Source organism: Microtus pennsylvanicus, chromosome 5 (assembly GCF_037038515.1).
Source record: "Microtus pennsylvanicus isolate mMicPen1 chromosome 5, mMicPen1.hap1, whole genome shotgun sequence".
Taxonomy (NCBI): Eukaryota; Metazoa; Chordata; class Mammalia; order Rodentia; family Cricetidae; genus Microtus; species Microtus pennsylvanicus.
In genome coordinates, this window is record NC_134583.1 from 62,228,714 (window position 1) to 62,251,892 (window position 23,179).

The window sequence follows — 23,179 nt, forward strand, 5'->3', positions numbered from 1 at the left end:
TTGACGTCTTGGAGCTGTGATTAGCCAAGGTTAATCTACTGTTAGGGCATGGTTTTCTGTATTATTTGTCTTCAGAAATGATGTACGCCTGTTTACACACTGCTGTTGCTCACATTTCCCCTTTACTTAAAAAAGATGAAGGCTGTTTTGGTATAGAAGAGTTTATTGAACTTCAAAGAGGTGATGTAATACAGTCATTTGCACTCACTGCCATAGTTCCCTTCACGTATGTTGGACCAGGACTACTGGAAGGTTGAGCTCAGTTTAATAAAGCATGGTGTTTTGGTTTTACACCCAACAAGATGTCAGGGAATATACTAGAATGAGAGATTACAAAGTATACTCTCATATTTGGCTAATTTTTGTTGTTATATTCTATGCATATGAGGCAACAAAATACCTTTATTAAGTAGACATTCTTTAGCACCTAACATGTTTGTGGGTAAGAAATGATTTACTTCTCATCTTTGCGACACTTTCATGAATGAAAATCTCTTTAGTGCAATATGAAATTAATGAAAAAAAGTCTTAAAACTAATGTACAGAATCTCTGGCGCTACCAAATTAAAAGCATGTTCCTTCAAACCCAAGAAGATATGAGTAGCAGTCCCAGGAAATGTCATTCTCTAGTTGTAGTTGTGTAGCAGCAGGAAGCTGAGCCACAGGAAATCCTCATGACCCTTCAGTTTGGAAACATTGTTAGCTTTCTTCCTGCTATAAATGATCAAAGAAACATCCGGCTAACTCTCCTGGGCCCGAGCTCACGTTGAGTGACAGGTCCAACATGTTAGCTCAAGGAAACCTGACGGGCTAACTTGTGGCCTTAGTTGTCGAACAGGGTGTCATTTCCCATGTTTCGTTGGGTGCTCCAGCAGCATCAGCTTCTAACAAAGGCAGAGGTTTCAACCTACAGTGGCTTCACAAAAGGAAACATGTGACAGCAGCTCCTCAGCTTGGGAATCCTAGGGCCAGGAGTACCCCTGGGATCCCGTTCCCCTAGATTCTCTGCTTTACAGCTACTGGGTGGCTTTTGGAGTTGGGAGTCAGGCTCTCCGGTCCCAGATGGAAATCATTAACAAGAAGGGAAGCCATGGTCTATCGGACAGACCTGGGTCTGAGTGTGTCTGGACTTGGGAAAGAAAGGAACGAGGTGGTCCCTTCCTCCCGGAGTCCATCTGAACGATTAGGTAAAAATCCCGCCAGGGTGTGGTCGAGGCACCCACCGGCAACTACTAAGGCAAGGAAAAACCGGAAGTCCTGCAGGTTCCCACCTCGGATTGGCGAGACTCTCGTAACCCCTTTCGGAAGTCTCCACAGATCTTCCGCCATTAGGCGCCCAGGCGGCCGCCACGGGGAGCGTGCGGAAAGGGAGTCTTTCTCCCGCCTCCCCGGCCGGCCCGCCTTCGCTCATTGGGTAGGAGAAGAACGCCCCTCCTGCGTCTGTACGTGCTCCGGGTGGAAACCGGAGCTGTGGGCGTTGGCGTTCCGGACAGGGAAGGGCCGTGGGCGACTCAAGAAGGCCGCCCGCCCGCCGCTCCTCCTACCCCTCCCCCGCTCCCCCACCCCCGCCTCGGCCCCGAAGGGGGCTGCACGGGCGACTTGGCGGCGATGGCTCGAGCTCGGGCGGCGACAGCGGTGGCCGGAGGCGGCGGCTCCTCCTCCTCCTCCTGGGCCTGGGCCCGGCGGTGATCCGAGCTGGCGGCCGCGGCCCCCCGATGAGACTGTTGGCGGGCTGGCTGTGCCTGAGCCTGGCGTCCGTGTGGCTGGCGCGGAGGATGTGGACGCTGCGGAGCCCGCTCTCCCGCTCCCTGTACGTGAACATGACGAGCGGCCCTGGCGGGCCAGCGGCGGCCGCGGGCGGCGGGAAGGACACGCACCAGGTATTGGGCCGCAGCCCTGCGGAGCGGGGGCGTGGCGCTCGGCCTTCCCGCGCTCGCCCGGGCCATTGTGCGGTGCAGCGCGCGCGGGCCTCGGCCCCAGCCTCTCACAAACTTTTCCCGGCCCGGGCGCTGGCCCCGCGGCGCCTTTTGTTTGGTGGCGCGGGCAGAGTACGGCCTCCGCTGCCCCAGCTCCCCAGGCCCCAGCGTGGGCGCCCCGGAGCCCCGCATTGTTCCCAGGCCCCCGGCGGCGCCCGCGCCCGGCCTCAGGATCAGTGCAACTTTGGGGTGGGCTACCCAACTGGCACCGGGGCCCGAGCAGAAAACAGCCCCCACCATCACCCGGGCCAGCCTTCCTCTCCCCCGAGGAGCAAAACCGAAAGCCGGTCCCTCTTTTTGTCTAACCGAATCTCTAAACATACAAAGGGTTGTAAAGAAATTCAACCGGGCCTTGTGAACCATTCGGCTGACATTTTCCCGAAGCACTTAAAAAAATGTGTTTGACAGGTCTGGGCTCCCAGCCTAGGAACCCTCCCTCCCCTTCTGCCTAATGGACGTGTTCTTTAAACTTGGGTTTAGTTAGCTGATCAGAAAGGTTAGGACAAGGAGGGTTTAAAGGGAGAGGTTTTTAAAGTCGGAACTGTGCAGCGGTGAATTCTTGTTGTAGTTAATGGATCGTGAGCCGTGGGATTCTACCGGCTAGACGGTCTTTTCATTAGCTGTTTGTACCTCTTAAAGAAGTAGGCATGGGTCAGCTGTTGAATTAAGAGGGAGGTGTTTCATATTTGATCGTGAGTAGTTTGCGGTTAACCTTGCAGTCATTGAAGAGAGAGGCCTTGGAAATTAGACAAACTTTGGGCTTCTAAAAGCCAGAGTTTAGTACATCTTGCTTTTACAGAGAGAAACAAAGAATTATTCGTGTTATTTTCGACCTCACCTTTTCATGTATAAAAGCAACATTAGGTTTGATTTACTGATTATTGGGATACATTGTTTTTTTATGATGCTAGAACGGAACTCAAATCCCGGAAACTGTTCTACTGGGGATAGATACTCAGATCCCTTTTGGAAGTAATCCTAGATTTACATTAAAAAAAAATGCCCTAGTGATTGTGGTGTTTTAGATGACCACTCGTGGTGTTAAGAGTGTATATAAACTTAGTATACAATCTTACATTGTATAGTTATATTTATCGCCATGGGCTACTTCCTGCTAGCTCAGTGTCATAGACATAATACCCTGTTCATTGTATAGGTACCAGGATGCCTCATGTCCATGTGGAACAAGAGATTGGAAATGCTGTTTTTAACAAGGACTGGATAGAAAAAAAAATCATTCTCTTTGATGAAGAATTATGGCTGAGTCTCCCAGTTGTTGGTCACACTTGTGAATACTGCAGCGGTTTGATTTAAGTGCTCATAAAAATTGTGCTTATGGGATGGCTTAGTAGTTAAAGAATGTGCTGTTCAGTTTCCAGCACCCATGCCAGATAACAACTCTTGTAACTCTAGTTCCCGCGGGATTGGATGCCTCTGGCTGTCTTTGTGCGTGCTCCTGCGCGCGCACCGATATTTAAAAGAAATCTTTAAAAAATTGTATTTATTTTAAAAACTGAAAACTGGTTTCTGTTGGTGGACACTGTCTCTGAATTTCCAGCTGAGAGCATTTTCTAATTGCATACATTCATTTATTTTTTGTGGTGCCGAGGATGGAACCCAGGACCTGTACATGCCAGGTAACCACTGTACCACAGGCACATCCATAGTCCTTGTTTATTTGTGTATTTAATTTTGAGACGGCCTTGTAGCTCTGGCTGTCCTAGTAACCCTACGTAGTCCAGGCTGGCTTTGAACTCAAAGCAGTCTTCCCGCCTCAGCTTCCAGAATGCTAGAATTACAGGTGTTCAGCATCACATCTGGCTTGCTCTCAGGGTTTTGTTTTGTTTTGCTTTGGTGTGCCACCACTGCCTGGCCGTCCTTGGTGTTTTGAGTAGTTTAGGATGGTCTCAGCTTCACAATCCTCCTACACTGACCTGAGTACTGGGGTAATTATAAGTGTGCAGTGATAAACCCTGCCAGACATTATTTTTGAGGTGAATACATTTGTGTTATTAAAAAGAAATGTCTGTGAGTAAAGATGAAGATGACCAGGAGGAAAGTGTGTACGCCTAGAAGCCACCAGGAGCTAACAGAGAAAGGCTGTCCTTTTTGCGTCTCGGCAGAGTGCATGACTTTTTTTATATTCCAGAATCCTGGTTTGCTGCATAACTTTGTTGCTTGTGAAGTAACTTTAATGGTTTTCCCCTTCAAATTAATAGTTTTATAGAGGTTTTCTGGTGTTCATTTGGGTGTGTGGGTTCCATGGCCAGCCGCATCTGGTTCTTTTGGAGTTGCATGAAAGAGGAGTTCCAGACTAAACCATCTTAGCACAGGTTTTCTTGGTGGTGTTTTATAAAGGATTTATGGTGCAGGGATTTTTGGTTAAGAGAGATCTGGAGTGAAGTTTACTCATTAAAAATTGCTGTTTAGTTGTTGGGCTTAGCTTGAAAACTAATTACTTGTTTCAGTGTGCTAGTTGCAGGACTAGATTATGCTTTACTTTGGCAAGAAGAAGGACTTTTGGAGAAGGGACATAACCAGCAGGCTGAACTGGTTTTATTGACTTGGGTAGCTTGTGAAATAAGAATAGCCTCATGTTTTTAAGTGGTTGTCAATGGGGGTACAAAATACTATTTTGTAACATGAGAATTTCACATATAAAATTCAAATATCAGAGTCTTCAAGTTTTGTTGAAACATAGCTGAACACATTGGTTCAGCTATGGGCGGTGTGTGTGTTTGGGTAAAGAAATAATCACCACCCAACAGTATTTTCTCTGCCCTGTCTTTAAAAGTCTGCTCCCCCCCCTCAGTTCCCAGCTTTGTTGATCAACAGTATGGGATTCTCAACCACAGGATGGGAGGATGGATTTGTTGGGGGAGAAGTAGAAAGCAGCAGGAACTAGATGTCACTCATCATTGTCAGTACACTCAGAGCATAGGAAACCAAAAAACCCTTTGGATGTAGTCTTTTTGGTGCATTCTACCTAGTGCTTAAAGTTAAAGAACCATTATGGAGCTATTGAAACTTGAAAGGCTCCTCAAGGCCCCAATAACTAGATTCTTAGTAATAACAGTCATCCACAGCCTCTCAATTGATGGATCGAAAGGTTGTTATAAAACTTGTTGGTTCTAAACCATGGCACTTTCTTCAGGTGGAAAACTTGTATTTGTTTTTCACATATAACATTTAATGTGTGGAATTATTTAGAAGTCACTTAATATTACAAGTTACATGTAAGTCTAGTGCTTACATATAAAGAGTCTATTTTTACCTTCTTATATAAGCTCAGAGCTGCTGTGCCAGCCTCTACAATAGAGTCAAGAGAGAATTGGAATATATATTTCCAAATGAAAAAGTACTTGAATGTCACAGCCAGAGTCAGATGTGCTAAAGGACAGGTTGAGTTTCCTGTCCCTTTATTCCTCATTTGCCATGTGGAGGTTGTCAGAAGTCAGGCATGAGTTAACCATGCTTCAGGGTGTCAGCCAGCTAGCCAACAGACTGATGAATTGGTGTCTCTGCTCTGCCTTCCAGGCTGGAAGCCTTTGCAGCCGAATACTAAAGACTCCAGAGAAGGTTTCTTTCCTCTTTGCACCCTCTACTATAGCCTTTAAACAAGTGCGTGCCTCAGTTTCATGGAACACTAAGATCACTTCCTTCCTGAATGTGCCAAGGGTCATTATGTTCCCCTTTGAAAGTGCCCTAGAGGACCCTGTAACCTGTACTAAAAAGAGTCTGTTGTTGCGCCCATCAGGAGTTTTATTAAAATCTTAGGATTATAAAACACTAATCATGAGAGAGTATTTGGAATGAGGACTGCCAGTTATATATTTATTAAGTCCAAGCTAAAGCAACTTGATCTAATCTGTATAAATGGCTCTCCACTATGAATGCACGGGCACCTTTCATTTTGTGCATTGAGATTGTTAGCTGAGCCTGATTATGCTGCTGGGTGCTCTGCAGACAGAAATGGATGGAAGGACAGAGGTTTACTCACAAGCTTTGCCCAGTATTGGGGAGAGGGAAATTCTCAGTCAGTCTTGGCCTTACCAGGTGCTATCATTTATAGAAAGATGCACCTAAAGCCAAGACATATGCATGTGCGTATTTAATTATGGGCCTTAATTACCAGACTTGTATGCCAAATTTTCTCCTGTTCATAGTGCTTTTGGACCTTCCTTCCTTCCTTCCTTTTGAAGATTTTTATTTATTTATTATATATGTAGTGTTCTGTCAGCATATATGCTTGCATGCTGTAAGAGGGTTGTGAGCCACCGTGTGGTTGCTGGGAATTGAACTCAGGACCTCTGGAAGGGCAGTCAGTGCTCTTAACTAACCACTGAGCCTGCTCTCCAGCCCCATGGGGCTATCTTTCTTTACTCATTGTTGCTATATCTTGGAGGGATCCTAATTCCTACAGCCCCATTACACATCTCAAGTAAAGAGATAACTGACTTGTAACAAATTTCTAGATAAATGGTGAGTGGGTTTTGGATTTACTCTTGAGCTGTCTTTTAGAGTGTCAGTTGTGAAATTTTGAGACTGATTGCATTGCATCTGGGAATGGAATTTCTGAGTCCTTAACTTTAAAGATTGTAGTTCATGGGCTTTTTCTGACCACCTCTCTAATTGGAAAGAATGTTTATTCATTAAATTAATGGGTCCCATTTCTTTTGAGAATGATTTGGGTGCCCAGACAGTTAATATGAACTATGTCCTATATCCCCCCCTCCCCCCCAGTCCTGGCCAGCCAGCCGTTTCCTTCTGACATGTGAACACTTACTAGGGCTTTTATCGTGTACCTGGTAACTTTAAGTAAGTTGTGCTTTATAATCCTATAACAGCTCTTCTTCATAGCTGGTGCCACACCCACATTCAAGAGACTTGTGAGAAACCAGAGTCAGTTGTTGGGTTTGCGATCAAGCTCTTTGCCTTAGTAAGAGGCCCGAGCATGTCCCATTACCTCATAGAGCTCCTTCCAGGAAACCATGTGTTCTCTGAAGGCTATGTGAAAATGGAAAATCCGTCCACTCTAGTGGGCCTCTGTGGAGTCACTATGGTTCAAGATTTTGTGGTCTGTGAGTTGGACAGCTGTAGGACTGCTCAGTTTGACCTGCTTTGGTAAAACTTAAAGCTGGCGTGGGGGCTCCTTACCTTCTGCTGACAAGGAGTTTTTCAACTTTTTTGTTTTTGTTTTTTTTGAGACAGCGTTTCTCTGTAGCTTTGGAGCCTGTCCTGGAACTAGCTCTTGTTAGACCAGGCTGGCCTTGAACTCACAGAGATCCACCTGCCTCTCAGTTTTTCAATTTCTCACCACTCACTGTGTGCCCAACAACACAAGGGCAGAAGTTACAGGTCTTAGGATATAGTTCTACCAGACTGCCACTCACTTTAGAGACCAGCAGCAAGTTCCAGGTCCTCAGCCTTTCCTCACCTTGACTATATGTTTAGAGGATCCTGCAACCCCATCTCCTGGGTTTCATAATTTACTGTAATGGTAATGGTTCCCATACTTAGGCATAATGGATTGAATCATTGGCCATGGTTAGCCAACCTCAATCCAGTGTTTTTCTGTTCTTGGGGATGAAGGATAGAGCCAAAAGTTTCTAGCTGTCTAGTCATAACTTTTCCTCCTTCCCATCTTACTTATGAACAAAAGAATATTTTTGTTTTAAATTTATGTGTATGAGTGTCTTGCCTACATGTGTGTCTGGGTACCATGTGCATGCCTATATCCCACAGAGACCAGAAGAGGGTATTGGATCCTGTGTAACTATTACAGGATGCTATGAGCCACCTTCTGGGTTCTGGGAATCCAGCCTAGGTTCAGTCTCAAAAAGACATTCTTATCACCAGGAAGGTTTCTCAGAAGTTTTAGGAGCTCTATACCAGGAATATGGGGGAAACGACCAAATATTTTATTTTGTCACACTATATAAAGTCAATAAGCTGTGTTTTATAATTTTCAAGTTCTTTTGGTGTGTTCAATTCTGTTGTATTTTGAAAGAAAAGACTATTCATTGTATAGCGTGTATTTGGTTGGTGGAAATTCCAGAAAACAATTTTAGAGAAACTTTTAACTGTGTCCATTAGCCTTGACAATTAGCTGTAGTTTCACAGAGAAGCTGCATTTCCTTTACTCTAATAGTGACTCATCAACCAGGTTATATAAATATTAAGAAATGTACATCTGCTTAATGAAGCTTTTTTTGTGTGTGTAGTGAATGTATATGTTTGGTGCATAGTCGTGGAGGCTAGAGGACATTGGGTATATTCCTCTATCACTCTCTGCCTATGCCCTTGAATAGACAGGGTCGCTTACTGATCCTCAAGACCATGGTTTTGCCTAGACTGTCTGGCTTTTTATGTGTGTGCCTGCATTTCAACTCAGGTCTTCATGTTGGCACAGCAATTGCTCTTCCTCACTGAGCCATCTTTCTAACCCATGAAGAAGTTTTGAAAGACCGTATAACCTCATGTCTCATTATCTTGATTTAGTAATATTGTCAGAAACCCCACCATGCTATTGTCACCCATCCAGTTTGGCTCTTTATTATTTGTCAAGTTATTACTATCCTTGCAGTCTTGTGCGAGTAATGACAATATTGCTAGTTACTATAGTTTTACAGAGGTGTTGAGTTATCACAACCTACTGTGCCTGGCATCGGTGGGTTGGTTGGATTTCAAAGTTTACTTGATTAATAAGATCACAGACCTTTAAAGGAGGGTGATAATGAAATGCCCTTAGACATTGTGGTCTCAACATTGGTGCATAGCCTTCCCACCATGAAATTTATTAAGGGTAGTATTTTGTTCTTGCCCAATGCACCTTTGTCTCTGTGGTCTTTGAGGAACATGCATGCAAAGAACTTGACCTGCTGGACAGTGCCTGTGTGTCTCTAGGTGGTTACAAGCTCTGTAGAGCTTTCACTTAAGCCTGCTTGTTTGGAGAACACCAGCTCCCTGCAGTAGCTTCTCACTGATTGGCTCTTGTTGGCTTCTCAGCAAGTTTTCTTATTGAGGGCTATGCAGGTTGGAATCCAGATCCTACTCTCATTGCTACTTGTTCCTCTTGGTTTCAGAATTTATTTTTGATTCTGGAATTCAAGTTTTGAGACCAGTGAGTCCCTCCTGTAATCAGTAGCAGTATTAGACCACATTTTCTCATCCTGGCTAAATCCAGTTCTCATAGTTTCTCAAGCAGTGACAGTTGCTCTCTGGCTACGTTTTGTTCACTGGGGTGATGCTAGTAGCATCTGATGTGTAAAGGTAATCTGTAACAAAGGGTTACCAGGCCCAAGTGTCAGTGCCAAGGTTGAGAAACACTGGCCCATAGGAATACACTTCCTGGATTGGATTATTAATTTCTTCAAACTTGTCCAGACCAGCTTCATTGGAGAATAGCCCTGCTTATTTTCAAGCAGTGCTGGGTAGAGTAAAGCAAGAACCATTTGTAAAAGATGTTCTTGGCACAGTCACAGGAATAGGATCTAGAACCAGCTGAAGGCACTCTGGGACTCTGGATTCCCTGTCTCTTCAAAAGAGGAGGTTTAACCCACACAAAGTGGCTCATGCCTGTAATTAATTCTAGAGCTTGGGAGGCTGAGGCAGGCAGTTGCCTCTAGTCTGAGCTACATAGTGAGCTCTGGACCAATCTGTGCTACAGGGTATGGTACACAAATTCTAATTGCTTTTTTTTTTTTTGGTTTTTTCGAGACAGGGTTTCTCTGAAGTTTTTGGTGCCTGTCCTGGAGCTAGCTCTTGTAGACCAGGCTGGCCTCGAACTCACAGAGATCCGCCTGCCTCTGGGATTAAAGGTGTGTGCCACCACCGCCTGGCTCGGCTTTAATTGCTCTTAATAAAACCTGGAGTCAGATATTAGGGAGATCAGAGAAGCAGTGTAGCCAGTCACTAGAGAGACCTTTTACGTCTACCGAATTCTCAGACCAAAAGGGCGACCCTAACCTCAGTCTGCATCCTCAGACTGTTGCCTCGGACTGCACTGAGCTCCTGTCCCCTCCCACCTTATATTCCTCTCTCCGCTCAGCCAAATCACTCCTGTCTCCACCTCCCTAGTGCTGAGATTACTTAGAATTTCACAATTTATGGGTTCTGGGCATTGAACTCATAAATAAGTTCATGTTTGAAAAGCAAGCATCTTATCAACTGAGGTATCTTCACGTCCACACAAAAAAATCAAAGTTTCTAGTATTTTCCACATAATCCATTATCATTATGTCAGGGAACATGGTGGCAGGCAGGTGCTGGAGTGGTAGCTGAGAACTGCATCCTGGTCTGCAGGCTGAGAAGAGGGACTGCAAGCTTGGCATGGACTTTAAAAACATCAAAGCCCACCTGTAGTGTCACACTTCCTTCAGCAAGGCCACACCTCCTAATTACCCCCCCTTCTTTAAAATAGTGCCGCTCTCTGGTGACTAAAGCATTCAAATATATGAGCCCGTGGGGACCATTCTTATTCAAAACACCACAGATTTTTTTTTCTAAGAAAACTTTTGTGGCAGTAATGGTCCAATACATGTGTTAGTATTTATGAATGGAGAAATATGCTATTAAAATTTGAGATTTTTTTTGTGGTGCTTTAAAGCAATAATAGCAGTTAATGATGCCACTTCTTACTTCTGAAAGTCAGGATCCATTGCTACTCTTGTCCGTTTACAAATGGGTGCCAAGAAATTCTTAGCTCCTGGTTTTCAGTTGGATGACTTGTTGCCCATGTTAACAGAATGCTCCTGATTGCCTGTTAGCAAGGTGCTGTGTTTCAACTAGATTAGCCATTTCAGAGTAAAAAATAAATACAAGTCAGAGTAACTCAGTTGTAGAGTTCAGAATGTGCACAAGGTCATGAGTATAATAAAAATGGTTTATGAGCAGTACTGAGGCATAGCTTCAGGCTTAGTAAGTTTTAAGGATTAGTAAATAGTAAATGATTAAGCAAGAACATTTCCAGACCAAGGAGAGAAGTGTAGGCTGTGAATTTCAAGCCATTTTATAGCTTGTCACTATAGGGCAGAGACAACAAGTAGTTTTTGGTAAAGTCCAAGAAGTTTTGTTAGCAGTGGTTAAACAGCAAGTTAGTACAAAGTAGTCAAGAGCAAGAACCTTTGGAGTCTGTAGAGTGTACGAAGGCTGAATCATTGACATTTACTGTGACCTTTTGCTTGTTTTTGCTGGCTTCCATTTGGTTTCTTTTAATGTTAGTGTCAAGAAGACTGATTGCACTTAGCATTTACTAAGTGTAGGATGACTATAAAATTGCTCCATTAATGGTGCAGGAAGTTATGGGACACTTATTGCTAGTAAGTGGTCAGATTTGTCAAGGTTAAGCAAGTCACTTAGGGCTAGTAGACTCCTTATTTGGAAAAATTAGTAGTTTCCTAATAAATAATGCACTAAAAGTAACTGTCTGCAGTTTTTCCACTGTGTATAAGGGACTTGAGGGTGTCTGTCTGAGAGGAACCACTATTGCTGCTTTGTACTGTACTGACTTGTCCGCATTGTATTTGTTCATCACACTTGTGAGCTAAGGAGAGTCACTGAGCTCACATAGGGCTACACTGAAGCTGCTGTGCAACCTCCTCTCCCACTTTCCTGCTACACTAACTCTAGGGAGATGGGAAGTGTTTGTTTTGGAAGGCTTGCTAAATAAACATATAAAGATACTTTCATGCCTGTGGGTGTTTTGCCTGCATGTATATACGTGCACCACGTGCATACTGTGCCTGGGGAGGCCAGAAGAGAGCATTGGATGCCCTAACACTGGAGTCGCAGGCGGTTGTGAGCTGCCATGTGGGTGCTAGAAAACTGAATCTGGGTCCTTTGCAGGGCCAGCTAGTGTTTTTAAACACTGAGCCGTGTGTCTAACCTTTGAAGGTTAACTTTCTCTGTAGTTGTGGAATTTTGTTTTTAAAAAATATTATCTGGCTAGAACCTATTCTTGTGTTTTTTCAAGACAGGGTTTCTCTGTAGCTTTGGAGCCTGTCCTGGAACTAGCTCTTGTAGACCAGGCTGGCCTTGAATCCTTGAACTCACAGAGATCCCCGCGCCTTTGCCTCCCGTGCTGGGATTAAAGGCACAAGCCACCACCGCCCTGCACTAGAACCTATTCTTAGAAATCTTTTCTTAGTGTGTAATCACTTTGTCCTCTTAATTGCAGAATGAACTCAAGTAACTTCTTCAGCTTTCTTGAGCTCATGAGAGTTGAGGCGGGCATACTCCTAAAGCACACCCCAGGATGTCCAAAGGTCTCTTTTCCTTACACCTCTGAAGAAGGCAAACTGATCTGTTTTCCAGAGTACTAGTTGTTTACTCTGCTGCTGATTAGGTTGGCAGATTCGAGGTACATCTCTGGATTATACAGTGTTCCACTTAAACACAGTGATGCTAGCCATCCGCCTGCGATGCTGAGTCAGTCTGGGCCAAGGAAGGTTTTCTGACTTGACTGAGGCCTTGGGTTAGAGTTTGATGACCTGGTTCTGCCAGCTACTGTGCTGCATGACCTGGAAGCCCTCTCACCTTCCTCTCTACCCAGCGGGCTGGGTGATGGGAATGAAGTGAGAGGTCACCTGAACTTTGTGGGTCATGCGGGCAGGAAAGATGATTGATGATCGCCCGCAGAGTCATGAGATTGTATTTGAAGATCTTAGATTAGATTTTAGGCCTCTGGGGTTTTGTTTTGTTAGATTTCTTAGGCATTACATCAACTGTGTTTAATCTTACTTTTTTTCCCCCCTAGTGGTATGTGTGCAACAGAGAGAAGTTATGTGAATCACTTCAGTCTGTCTTTGTTCAGAGTTATCTTGATCAAGGAACACAGATCTTCTTAAACAACAGCATTGAGAAATCTGGCTGGCTATTTATCCAACTCTATCATTCTTTTGTATCATCTGTTTTTAGCCTGTTTATGTCTAGAACATCTATCAACGGGTAAGTGAATATTAGAATTTCCACCCCTTTTATTCTCAGGCTTAAAAAAGGAAAGAGGGAAGTTACCTTGTTCTAGATACTACCTTAACCACAACACTCCTGCTTGTCAAAATTGCTATTGAAGCCTTGTGTACCTAGATTTTTAAAATTCATCGTAACTGTGCAAGTAGCTTGATTAGCCAGTATTTCTGTGGTGGGAGACTTCAGTTCATTTCCTGCTCTGATGGACATAGGAACCACCAGGAGATGGTGTTAAAAGGTAGGTTATGAGTTGATTGCTTCTGAGAGTCTGTGTTTTCTGTTTTGTTTTGTTTTTTTCCTTCTTTTTATTTTGAGGCGGTTTCTCTGTGTAACAGTCCTAGCTGTCCGGACCTTGCTCTGTAGACCAGGCTGCTCTCAAGCTCACAGAGATTCTCCTGCCTCTGCCTCCACAAGTTCTGGAGTTAAAGACATGTACCACCTCACCCAACTAAGGGTCTGTGTTTTTAACAAACTTCTGCTAACTGTGGGCTTTGGAGTAGCAAAGAATTGAGACCAAGCCCTCAACAGGAGGAGGCCCTTATGCTGAAGGAAGGCCCTAAGCCCACATCCCACAGACAAGTTTTTGATGGGATCTGACTATCCAGCCCAACAGTAGGCAACAGCTGTTTAAAGGATCTGGCATTTGTCCTTACATAATGTCTAGGCTTACCAGGAAGTTTGGTTCCTTCATAAATATCTACAGAAAAGATTTCATAAATATCATTTATCACTTCTTAGTTAGATTTTTAAACGTGCCCAAGGCCTTACAATGAAGAAAGCCAAATTTTGGCGATCGGTCATGATGCTTTTCTTTTACCCTTGAGGTTTGGATCAAATTTCTGCTAAATGTCCAGATCCCCAATCTATCATCTAGTTCTTACATATGTTTTCAGGCACACAAGCCATCCGCCAGGGTTTCTTACTTAATTTTCTCCCTTGTTTATATGAACTTGGTTTATGTTTGCTTCAGCAAACATTTGAGATTTTTTATTGGGAGTTGAATTTATACAACCTGGCCTATTATGTCCTAGAATTGGTTACACTGATTTTCTGTTCTATGCCATTCATTCTTTTTTGGGGGGAAATCAAGCGTGGATTTTTTTTTTCTTTCTAATTTTTTATTTTTCAAGACAGAGTTTCTTTATGTAGCTCTGGCTGTCCTGGAACTTGCTCTCTTTGTAGGCCAGATTGACCTCGAACTCACAGAGATCCTTTATGGGAGTTCTCTACTCTTTGAAAGTGATAAAAGGTGGGAATCTTTTCTTTAAAAAGTGCTTTCAGGGTTGGAGAGATGGCTTAGCAGTTAAGAACTTTGGCTGCTCTTCCACAGGACTTGGGCTCAGTTTCCAGCATCCACAAGGTGCGCCAGTTCCAGAGGATCCAACACCTTCACACAGACATACCTGTAGGCAAAACACCAATGCACATAAAATAAAGAAATAACTTCTTAAAGAAAGTGCTTGCATCAGTGCTTTGTTTCTGGACATCTCAAACTAAAATTACTTCCTTTTTCTTCTACCTGCTGAAACCCACTTAAAATTCCTTACTGTAGAATTTGGCAGTTTGACCAACAAGGCAGCATAATAGTAAATGCCATTGTCTTCCATTACTGTAACTCTTCTGCCTCCACCCTTTTTGTTTTTATGTAGCCTTGGTATGTTGCCTAGATTGGCCTCAAACCCCTGTACTCCTGAGCTCAATGATATATACCCCTGTTACATGCTGTTCTGTTTGCCTTGCTTATTCTACAGTTGTGATTATTGCTTATTGTGTGTGTGCATGTGAATGTGCATTCCCAGGACATACCAGTGTGAAGGTGGTGGACAGATTGTGGGACTTGATTCTGTCCCACTGTGTGGGCAGGGGGTTGAATTTAGGTAGTCAGGTTTGGCCCTTTACCTACTGAGCCATATCACTGCCACGCCCTGCCCCCACCTCTTGTTAAACTTAGTGTCTCTTGTCCTCTACTAAGAACTCAGTTTTGAACCCACCGGTATTTTCCACTATGCAGTGGTACTCTCTGCAATAGAAATAACTACATAGTTATGGTGAAACCTTCTTGAACCAAGATACTTATCAAAGTTCTTCATGGTAGAAAGAAGGCAAAGAGAGAGTTGGTTTGTGTTGTTTGGTTTTGTTTTTGCATAGTGTCTTGCTATGTGTCTCTGGCTGGTCTTGAACTTGTGGCAGCCCTCTTACCTCTGCCTCCTGACTGCTGGAATAACAGATATATGCCTCCACACCCAGTTTAAAAGATTTTCTTTTTTTTTTTTTTTAAATTGGTGATACTGGGGATTTTATTCCCTTATACAGTTGGGGCAAGGACTGTTTATATATCCTAAGTTATATCCCTTGAGAAACTTTGGTTTTTCAAGATGTGGTTTCTCAGTGTAGCCCTAGACTGTTCTGGAAAGGCTCTGTAAACCAGGATGGCCTTGAACTCACAGAGACCTGCCTGCCTCCTGCCCCCAAGTGCTGGAATTAAAGGCTTGCACCACTAAGCCCAGCTTGTTTTCAGTTTATTTTATAAGGAAGAAACACAGCTCTCTGTAGACTTATGTCTAGAGAACCTAGGATGATTCTGAAGGACTGGACAGAGTGGAGAACACTCTCCACAGTGTTTCCTGGAGGCCTGATGTCATACTAGTGCAGTGTCTCCATGTGTACTTGGATAATTCTGTTTGCTTGCTAAACAGTATAGGGCATTTAGCTTCTTGGGTCATGCTGAACTTCTCGAAGGGCAGAGTTAGTTGACTCTTTTTGACACTCTTTTTTATGGAGCCCCCTTTGCTCATGTTCTTTGCAGATAGGGTAGTATTTCCCTCATTTCTTTTTGGTGCCTTTAAACGTAGACTTTCGTGCGTTAATTTTGTGAGCTCTGAACTCAGATGATCTCTGGCCCTATAATTTTATAGTAACATGACAGGCTTCTTCACATTCCAGGGAGATGGCTTGGGAACATGTTTTATAGCTGGGAAAATTTTAGGCAAAGTACTTTGTGACTTATTTTGGTTCTATGGCATGAAGTCAGCATCAGGCTGCCTGGAGCCCTTCTGCTTGACTGGATCCTGCGTGGATTTTGCACAGCCATTTCAGCAAGTTTAGCCCCTTTTCTCACATGTGCTTGTTTTCCCTCTAGCAGTGAAAACAATGGGGATTAGTTATGTCTCTTATGAGATATGACTTTCTTTGCTAAAAAGTTCTCAACAACACGCTTAGCAGTCTCTGGGGTCTTCTCTGTTCCTGCTCCCCAGTCTTTCAGTATTTGTGTGAGACAGAAGATTTACTGTAAATTATTGAATTTTGTTCAGCTCTCTTATGGCCTTAATGGCAAAAGAAGAGAAGGAATTTATTACATCAGCTCCATTTTTATTACTGTTCTTGAAGCTGGTCTTACTGCAAGCACTGTGTTGTGTGTATTTTCACAGTCATTGGACAGTAAACCTAGTTTACATTCTGATTATTTCCAGAAAGTGACAAAATGGAGCTGATTTCTCTGCTTCTGGTACCAGTGGTTTTCCATTTTCTGAGGAGGAGCTGCATCAAGCTGCTTCAGGTTGCAGAGAAAATCTTAAAAGTGGGCTTCTGGCAGTTGCAGGCTTTTAGCCTTGTTGCAGCAGTAATAGCTCCTTAGATTTTGTAAGTCTGAGTTTTATTGCATTGAAGAAAAGGCTGTTTCGTTTAAAGGAAGTTGGAGAATTTTTGCCCCAGACAAACCAGGATTTAAGAACAAGAAGGGAGTAGGGAATGCATGTCTCTGAGGCTTGCTCGAGCTGCGCCTGCTTTCCCGCGGGCTCTTTCGGTCCCCATTTAACTTATGTCAGTCTCTTTTTATTTTCATCTTTTCAGTCAATACTATCAGTTTGAAGTTTTTTGTTTTTTGTTTTTTGTTTTTTGTTTTTTTTTTTTTTTGGTTTTTCGAGACAGGGTTTCTCTGTGGCTTTGGAGCCTGTCCTGGAACTAGCTCTTGTAGACCAGGCTGGTCTCGAACTCACAGAGATCCACCTGCCTCTGCCTCCCGAGTGTTGAAGTTTTTTTTTAGAACCTTTAATAAATTATAGGTCTCAGCTAATTGTAAAACAACCTACCTGAATATGGATCCACTTTCTTAATGCCAGTTGGCTGATCTTACAAGGGTTTCTCGTTTCCTCTTTTAAGATGGTTGTATTTTTAGTGTATCTTAAACTCTTTTATATAAAGCTATTTATTTTTTCCTATCACCCATTGTTGAGTCTATCATCTTAGAAGGCATGCTTGACTCCTCTGCCTAGTACTGCGGTCTGACTCCACTGACTTGGCATCTCTGCCTTTCCTTCCTTCTTTTCTTCCTATTTGACTTCAGTTCTCACTTCCATTATTTCATTTCTTTTCTACTTCTCCTTACCATGCATTTTGGGATATCATTTGCAACTGAAAATCATGATATCATTATATGATATATTAGTGAATTTGCTTTTTAGTCATAGAAGATAAACTATGTTTTAATCATATAATAGTTTAACAAAGTCAGAAATTTTTGGTGCTGTTTGCTCTGTGTGTATGTAGAAGTATTAATTTGTGTAGACTTCAACTCTTACCCTTTTTCCCCAGGTTGCTAGGAAGAGGCTCGATGTTTGTGTTTTCACCAGATCAGTTTCAGAGACTGCTTAAAATCAATCCGGACTGGAAAACTCACAGACTGCTTGACTTAGGTGCTGGAGATGGAGAAGTCACAAAAATCATGAGCCCTCATTTTGAAGAAATTTATGCCACTGAGCTTTCTGAAACGATGATCTGGCAGCTCCAGAAGAAGAAATACAGGTACCAGTTCTAGAGGTGTGCCAGGGGTATTGGGTATATCTTGGTTTTAGATGGATTTCTTCTTTAAAGTGTATGTATATGTGTTTACATATATTTGTGTGTGTGTGTGTGTGTGTCACTGGGGATTGGACGCAGGGCTTTACCTCTACACATATCCTAGTGATAAGAATCAGGAACAGTTTTCCATGGTTAAGAATTAAACACGAATCATTGGGAAACCAGAGAAAAGGAATTTTCCGTGGCAGCATTTTTCTGAAGCAGAGGACTTGTCATCACAGGGAACATAGCATGAGTGAGAGACAGCTTGGAGAAGGCAGTCACATATGAGGGGCTCTCCTCTAGGTAGGATCTGGCATGTTCAGATATTTTGTATGCTTTAAATTTTTTTTTGGTAAAAATAAATGTAATGTAAGATGTATCATTTTAATCATTTTTAAGTTTCTAATTAGGTCAGTGGTAGTGGTTCACTTGTAACATCTGTCCTAATAGCTTTTTCATCTTCCCTAACCACACTCTCAAATAGTCATCTCTGATTCGTCCTTCTTTCCAGTTCATAATGACCTTTCTGCTTTGTATGGATTTGACTCTTCCGTGTACTTTATCTTGGAGGAATCCTAGGAGGACCCATGGAAGCCCTTTGACTGGCTTATTTCATTTAGCATATTGTTTTGGTGGTTCATCTGTGTTGTAGCTTGTACTTCAATTTTCTTAGTACGGAATAGCACAATTGTACAGTTCCTCCACACTATTTTACAGACTTTTGGGTTGCTTCTAACATTTGTCTTAATTACTTTTGTTACTGTACTAAGAGACGGTGACCAAGGCAACTTATACAAAAAAGAGTTTATGGGGCTTACAGGTTCATAGGGTGAGTCTCCGACCTTTCTGGTGGGCATGACACGGGAGCAGTAGCTGAGCGCATATGTTGAGATAACAGCTGTAAAGCACAGAGAGAGAATTGGGAATATTGTGAGCATTGAGAAACCTCAAATTCTACCCCCAGTGACCGCCTTAAACAAGACCACACCTCCTAGTCCTTCCCGAACAGCTCACCAATTGGGGACCAAGTATTTATTCAAATATGTGAGCCTTTTGGGGGCCATGCTCATTCAAGCCACCACAGCCATTGTGAGTAATACATGAATGAGTAATATAAATGCCTGTTAAGTCCCCCCCTTAGGTATACGCCCAAAAGTGGAATTGCTAGATCACGTTAAGTCTATGGTTTTAACATTTTTTAAATACATTTTTTATGTGTATAGTACTTTATCTGCACGTATGTCTGTGTACCATGTGCACCACTGGTGCCCAAGGAGGCCAGAAGAGGGTGTTGGGATTCCCTAGAACTGGACTTTCAGGTGATTGTGAGCCACCATGTGGGTCCTCTACAAATCCCCAAGTGCTCCAAACTTGTGCGCCATCTCTCTGCCCTCTAAGTCTTTGTGTAATTTTTTGAGAATTCACCGTGCCTTTTCCATAGCACCTATATCAATTACATCTGCACTAATTTCCGTATGTCTCTGACAGAAGTTGGATTCCACCCCTACCCAAACAGCTGACAGTAATGATGGGTATAAAGTGTCAAGTTCAGTTTGTAAAATGCCTGCTGCTTGAGAGACTTAGGAAGAGTATTTGTTAGATATGAAGTCTGTGGGTTCAGAGACTTCTGTGTATCGACTGCTTACACAGTGTGGAGGTGGCCCCTGCCTCTGTAATGTTTGGAAGCCGTGGACAGAAATTATGTTTCCATTTACTTTCCTGTCACATGTTTTAACTTAGGCTAATCCTAGTCATAGCATCTTCGCAGCTTTGGTGGAGCAGGACCAGGTTGGACATTTGGAGAACATTTGAGGACAGCTACTAACGTATCTTAAAGAATGGAACTGAGTCCGGCGGTGGTGCCGCACGCCTTTAATCCCAGCACTCGGGAGGCAGAGGCGGGCGGATCTCTGGGAGTTCGAGGCCAGCCTGGTCTACAAGAGCTAGCTCCGTGACGGGCACCAAAGCTACAGAGAAACCCTGTCTCGAAAAAAACCAAAAAAAAAAAAAAAAAAAGAATGGAACTGAGTTTACAAATAGAATTTTAAAAAATGAAGTAAGGATGAGATTGATCTGTCAGCATAAGCTTAACTGTCCCAGCATAAAACTCTTTAAGTTTTGGTTCAGAGAGTGCATTTCTGTTTTCTAGAATCCTTAACACAGAAACTACTTACCTGCAGCTGATTTTGAGGTAGATTAAGTGAGAGGTTTTCTTGGTGTGTCCCACTACTCTCTGCTTATAGTTATTTTTAAAGCTGGCTCTAAATCAGAGAAATATTAACCAAGTTATTTTTGATTTTTTTTTCCAGAGTGCTTGGTATAAATGAATGGCAGAATACAGGGTTCCAGTATGATGTCATCAGCTGCTTAAATCTGCTGGATCGTTGTGATCAGCCTCTGACATTGTTAAAAGATATCAGAAGTGTCCTGGAGCCCACCCAAGGCAGGGTCATTCTTGCCTTAGTTTTGCCCTTCCATCCATATGTGGAAAACGGTAAGTGTGGACAGGCCAACTCTGCTCAGAATGACTATCTATTGGTATTTTTGATTTTATGTTATGAGCAACTAAACACAGCCTAGTGTTTTTTAGTCATACAGAATTTAAAATAATATAATTAAACATATATAGTATCACTTTGGTTAATGCTTATCTTAATACAGACCTTATAGCACTCTGGTACCCCCTGGCACTATTCGTACTTGTACTCGGCTGGGTCTGTGTGTCTGTGTCTGCACTCACTTAGCTTTAAATGGCACTTGAGCCATTTATTTAGTGGCTTATATAGGCCAAGTCAAGTGGTGAATTGTATCTTTTAATCTGCTAATAGATACTTGCTAAATGTCATACATAGCTGTTTTGTTTTTTATGTTTTTGAAATTTTTGTTCCAGACTCTAATAAAAATGATGAGTGTTTTCTTTTGAAGATATTTATTCTCCAATTTGTATCATTTCTTTGAGTAATAAGATTAAAAAAAATAATTTTATTAATCATTTTTAGAACTGTCTGTGTGTGCATATGAGTATAGCATCTGCAGAAGCTAGAAGATGGCGTCAGATCCCTAGGGACTGGAGCTGCCCTGCTTGGGTTCCAGGAACTGAACTTGGTTCCTGTGCATGTTCTTAACCTTGAAGCCATTTATCTCTCCAAGCCTTGTAATGTGATTTTGTAAATTAATGTTGCTGGTCTTCATTAGTATTGATTGAAGAGTGTACTAGAAGAGATGGGCTGTTTCCTGGCCTTAGGTTTCCTGTGACTTCTGACTGTAACTTAATGTCACAGTAATTCATACTTTAAGCTGCTGTCGTTTGCACTTTAGGTCAACTTGAAAATTATGTCTTTAATTCTCTCTTCTGTATTTTGATAAGTTAATGTGCATCAGGATGAAAACTACTTGTGCATGTTAATATTTTAAAAATCTTTAGTCTTTTTTTTTTCTCCCTGAGACAGGGTCTCATGTAGCCCAGACTAGCCTCAAACTTGCTGTGCAGCCAAAGATGACCTTGATCTTTTCTGCCTTGGTCTCTCTAGTGCAGGATTTATGTGGTGCTAGAGATTAAACTTTTTAATATAAACATTTTAATTAAGGGTGCTTGTATGTTCTTTAATTCTTGTCCTTATTTTTCACCCATGGTCATCATCCGTCTGTCTATTGGTCCTTCTTTCCTTTCTTTCTTCCTCCCTTCCTCCATTCCTCCCTTTCTCCTTCCTATCTTCCCTCCTTCCTTCCCTTTTTTTCCTCCTGTCATTATTTCATTTGCTTGCTTGTTTTGGAGGCAGGTTCCCAAAAGTTCAGCTGGTTTGAAACTCATGCTCCTCCTGTTTCAGCTTCCCACATGCTGGGGTTACAGTGATAGGTCACTATGACAGGGCCCTCCCTTTGTACTTAATGCTTGTCTTTACATTCACCCCAAACATGAAAGTTTTTGTCATTGCTTTGGAAAATAGGAAATTCTCTCTCTCTCTCTCTCTCTCTCTCTCTCTCTCTCTCTGTAAGGAAGGTTGATATCAGTTGTCTGTCTCTGTTGCTCTTCACCTTTTGTTTTTTTGAGATGGGGTCTCACTGAACCTGGAATTTGCTGAGTTATAGCTGGACTGGTGGCCAGCAAGCCCCAGATCGCTGCCTGTCTTACTCCCTGGCATCACAATTTTGTGCTGCCACACCCATCTCTTGTATGGGTGCTAGAGATCCGAACTCAGGTCTCATGCTTGCATAGAAACATGTTAACCTCCGAGTCATCTCCCCATCATCGAGCCATCTTAGATTTGTTTCTGAGGCAGTTTCATGTAACCTTTACTTGCTTTGTAACTGGGGATGGCTTCAACTCCTGATCTTTCTCCTGCTTCTGCCTCCAAGAAGTGGATTACAGGGGTCGAGGATTTAGCTCAGTGGTAGAGTGCTTGCATAGTAAGCACGAGGCCCTGGGTTTGGTCTTCTGCTTCGAAAAAAGAAAAAAAGTAGGTTACAGATGTTTGCCATCATACCAGGCTTGAAGATGGAAAATTTGTAGACATTGGAGAGCAGGAAGAAAATGAGTGGAGGGGCTGGATAGCACTGACTGCTCTTCCAAAGGACCTGGGTTCAATTCCCAGCACCCACATGGCAGATCACAGCTGTCTGTAACTCCAATATCTGACACCCTCACACAGACATGCATGCAGGCAAAACACCAAGGCACACAAAATAAAAATAAATAAAATTAAAAAAAAAATGAGTGGAATAGATGTCCCCCCTCCAGTCTTTCTTCTGTGTACATTATCTTCCTGTTGTTGAATGGCTTTCACCCTGCTGTGTGAGTGCCGTCCAGACCATATTTATCATGTAAGTGTCCTCTGATCTGCAGTGCCAGTCTCTGTGACTAAGCCTTGGCTCCCTCTCTGCACTCACTCACTAGACATTGAGTTGTAAGGTTCTGGCTTCCTGTGTCCTGATGGGCAACCACATGATAGAGCTTTAATGCTACTTCCTGGCATAGCAGGAGGTGGAAAAGCAGGAGGAAGAAACATCAGTCTAACCACAAATTTCATTTCCTTGTGTTTCTGACAAGAAGCATTGAAAGGAAGTCAAGCTAAACAAGAGCGCAGTTTTCACTTAAGACTGAGAACAAGCTTCTTGATTGTGGGTGTCCAGAGCTGCCTGTGGACTCTAAGGAGTCTGGCCTGTGACACATTACAAATTTGAGACAAAGCCTTGTTGCTAGGGGTGACCTTTATTGACCTGTAGCTTCTGCGGATTGTCTGGAGCACTCTGTTGTTGCTGTTCCTGCTTCCTTTCTCTGAGGCTCTAATTAAATCCTGATGATTTCCATGGGAAACTGTGAGGATGGTAGACTTGAAGGCGCAGAGTGGGCTTGTTGAGAGGGTGCCTGAGTGGGCTTAGCCTGCTTGGTTTAATTA

At 42.9% G+C, this 23,179-nt stretch overlaps 1 protein-coding gene across 2 annotated transcripts in view; it reads left to right on the plus strand.

Moving 5' to 3' along the window:
- The first annotated feature begins 1,465 nt into the window (after positions 1 to 1,465).
- Positions 1,466 to 23,179, plus strand: part of Mettl9 (methyltransferase 9, His-X-His N1(pi)-histidine) — a 42,735-nt gene continuing 21,021 nt past the window's right edge. The window contains exons 1-4 of one of the 2 annotated variants that reach the window (XM_075972085.1): positions 1,466 to 1,880; positions 12,733 to 12,923; positions 17,535 to 17,744; positions 20,093 to 20,277. In XM_075972085.1, coding sequence (XP_075828200.1) covers positions 1,716 to 1,880; positions 12,733 to 12,923; positions 17,535 to 17,744; positions 20,093 to 20,277 — 751 coding nt within the window. In that variant the 5' untranslated portion in view covers positions 1,466 to 1,715. The remainder of the gene's footprint in view (positions 1,881 to 12,732; positions 12,924 to 17,534; positions 17,745 to 20,092; positions 20,278 to 23,179) is intronic. The other variant, XM_075972084.1, reaches the window with a different exon arrangement.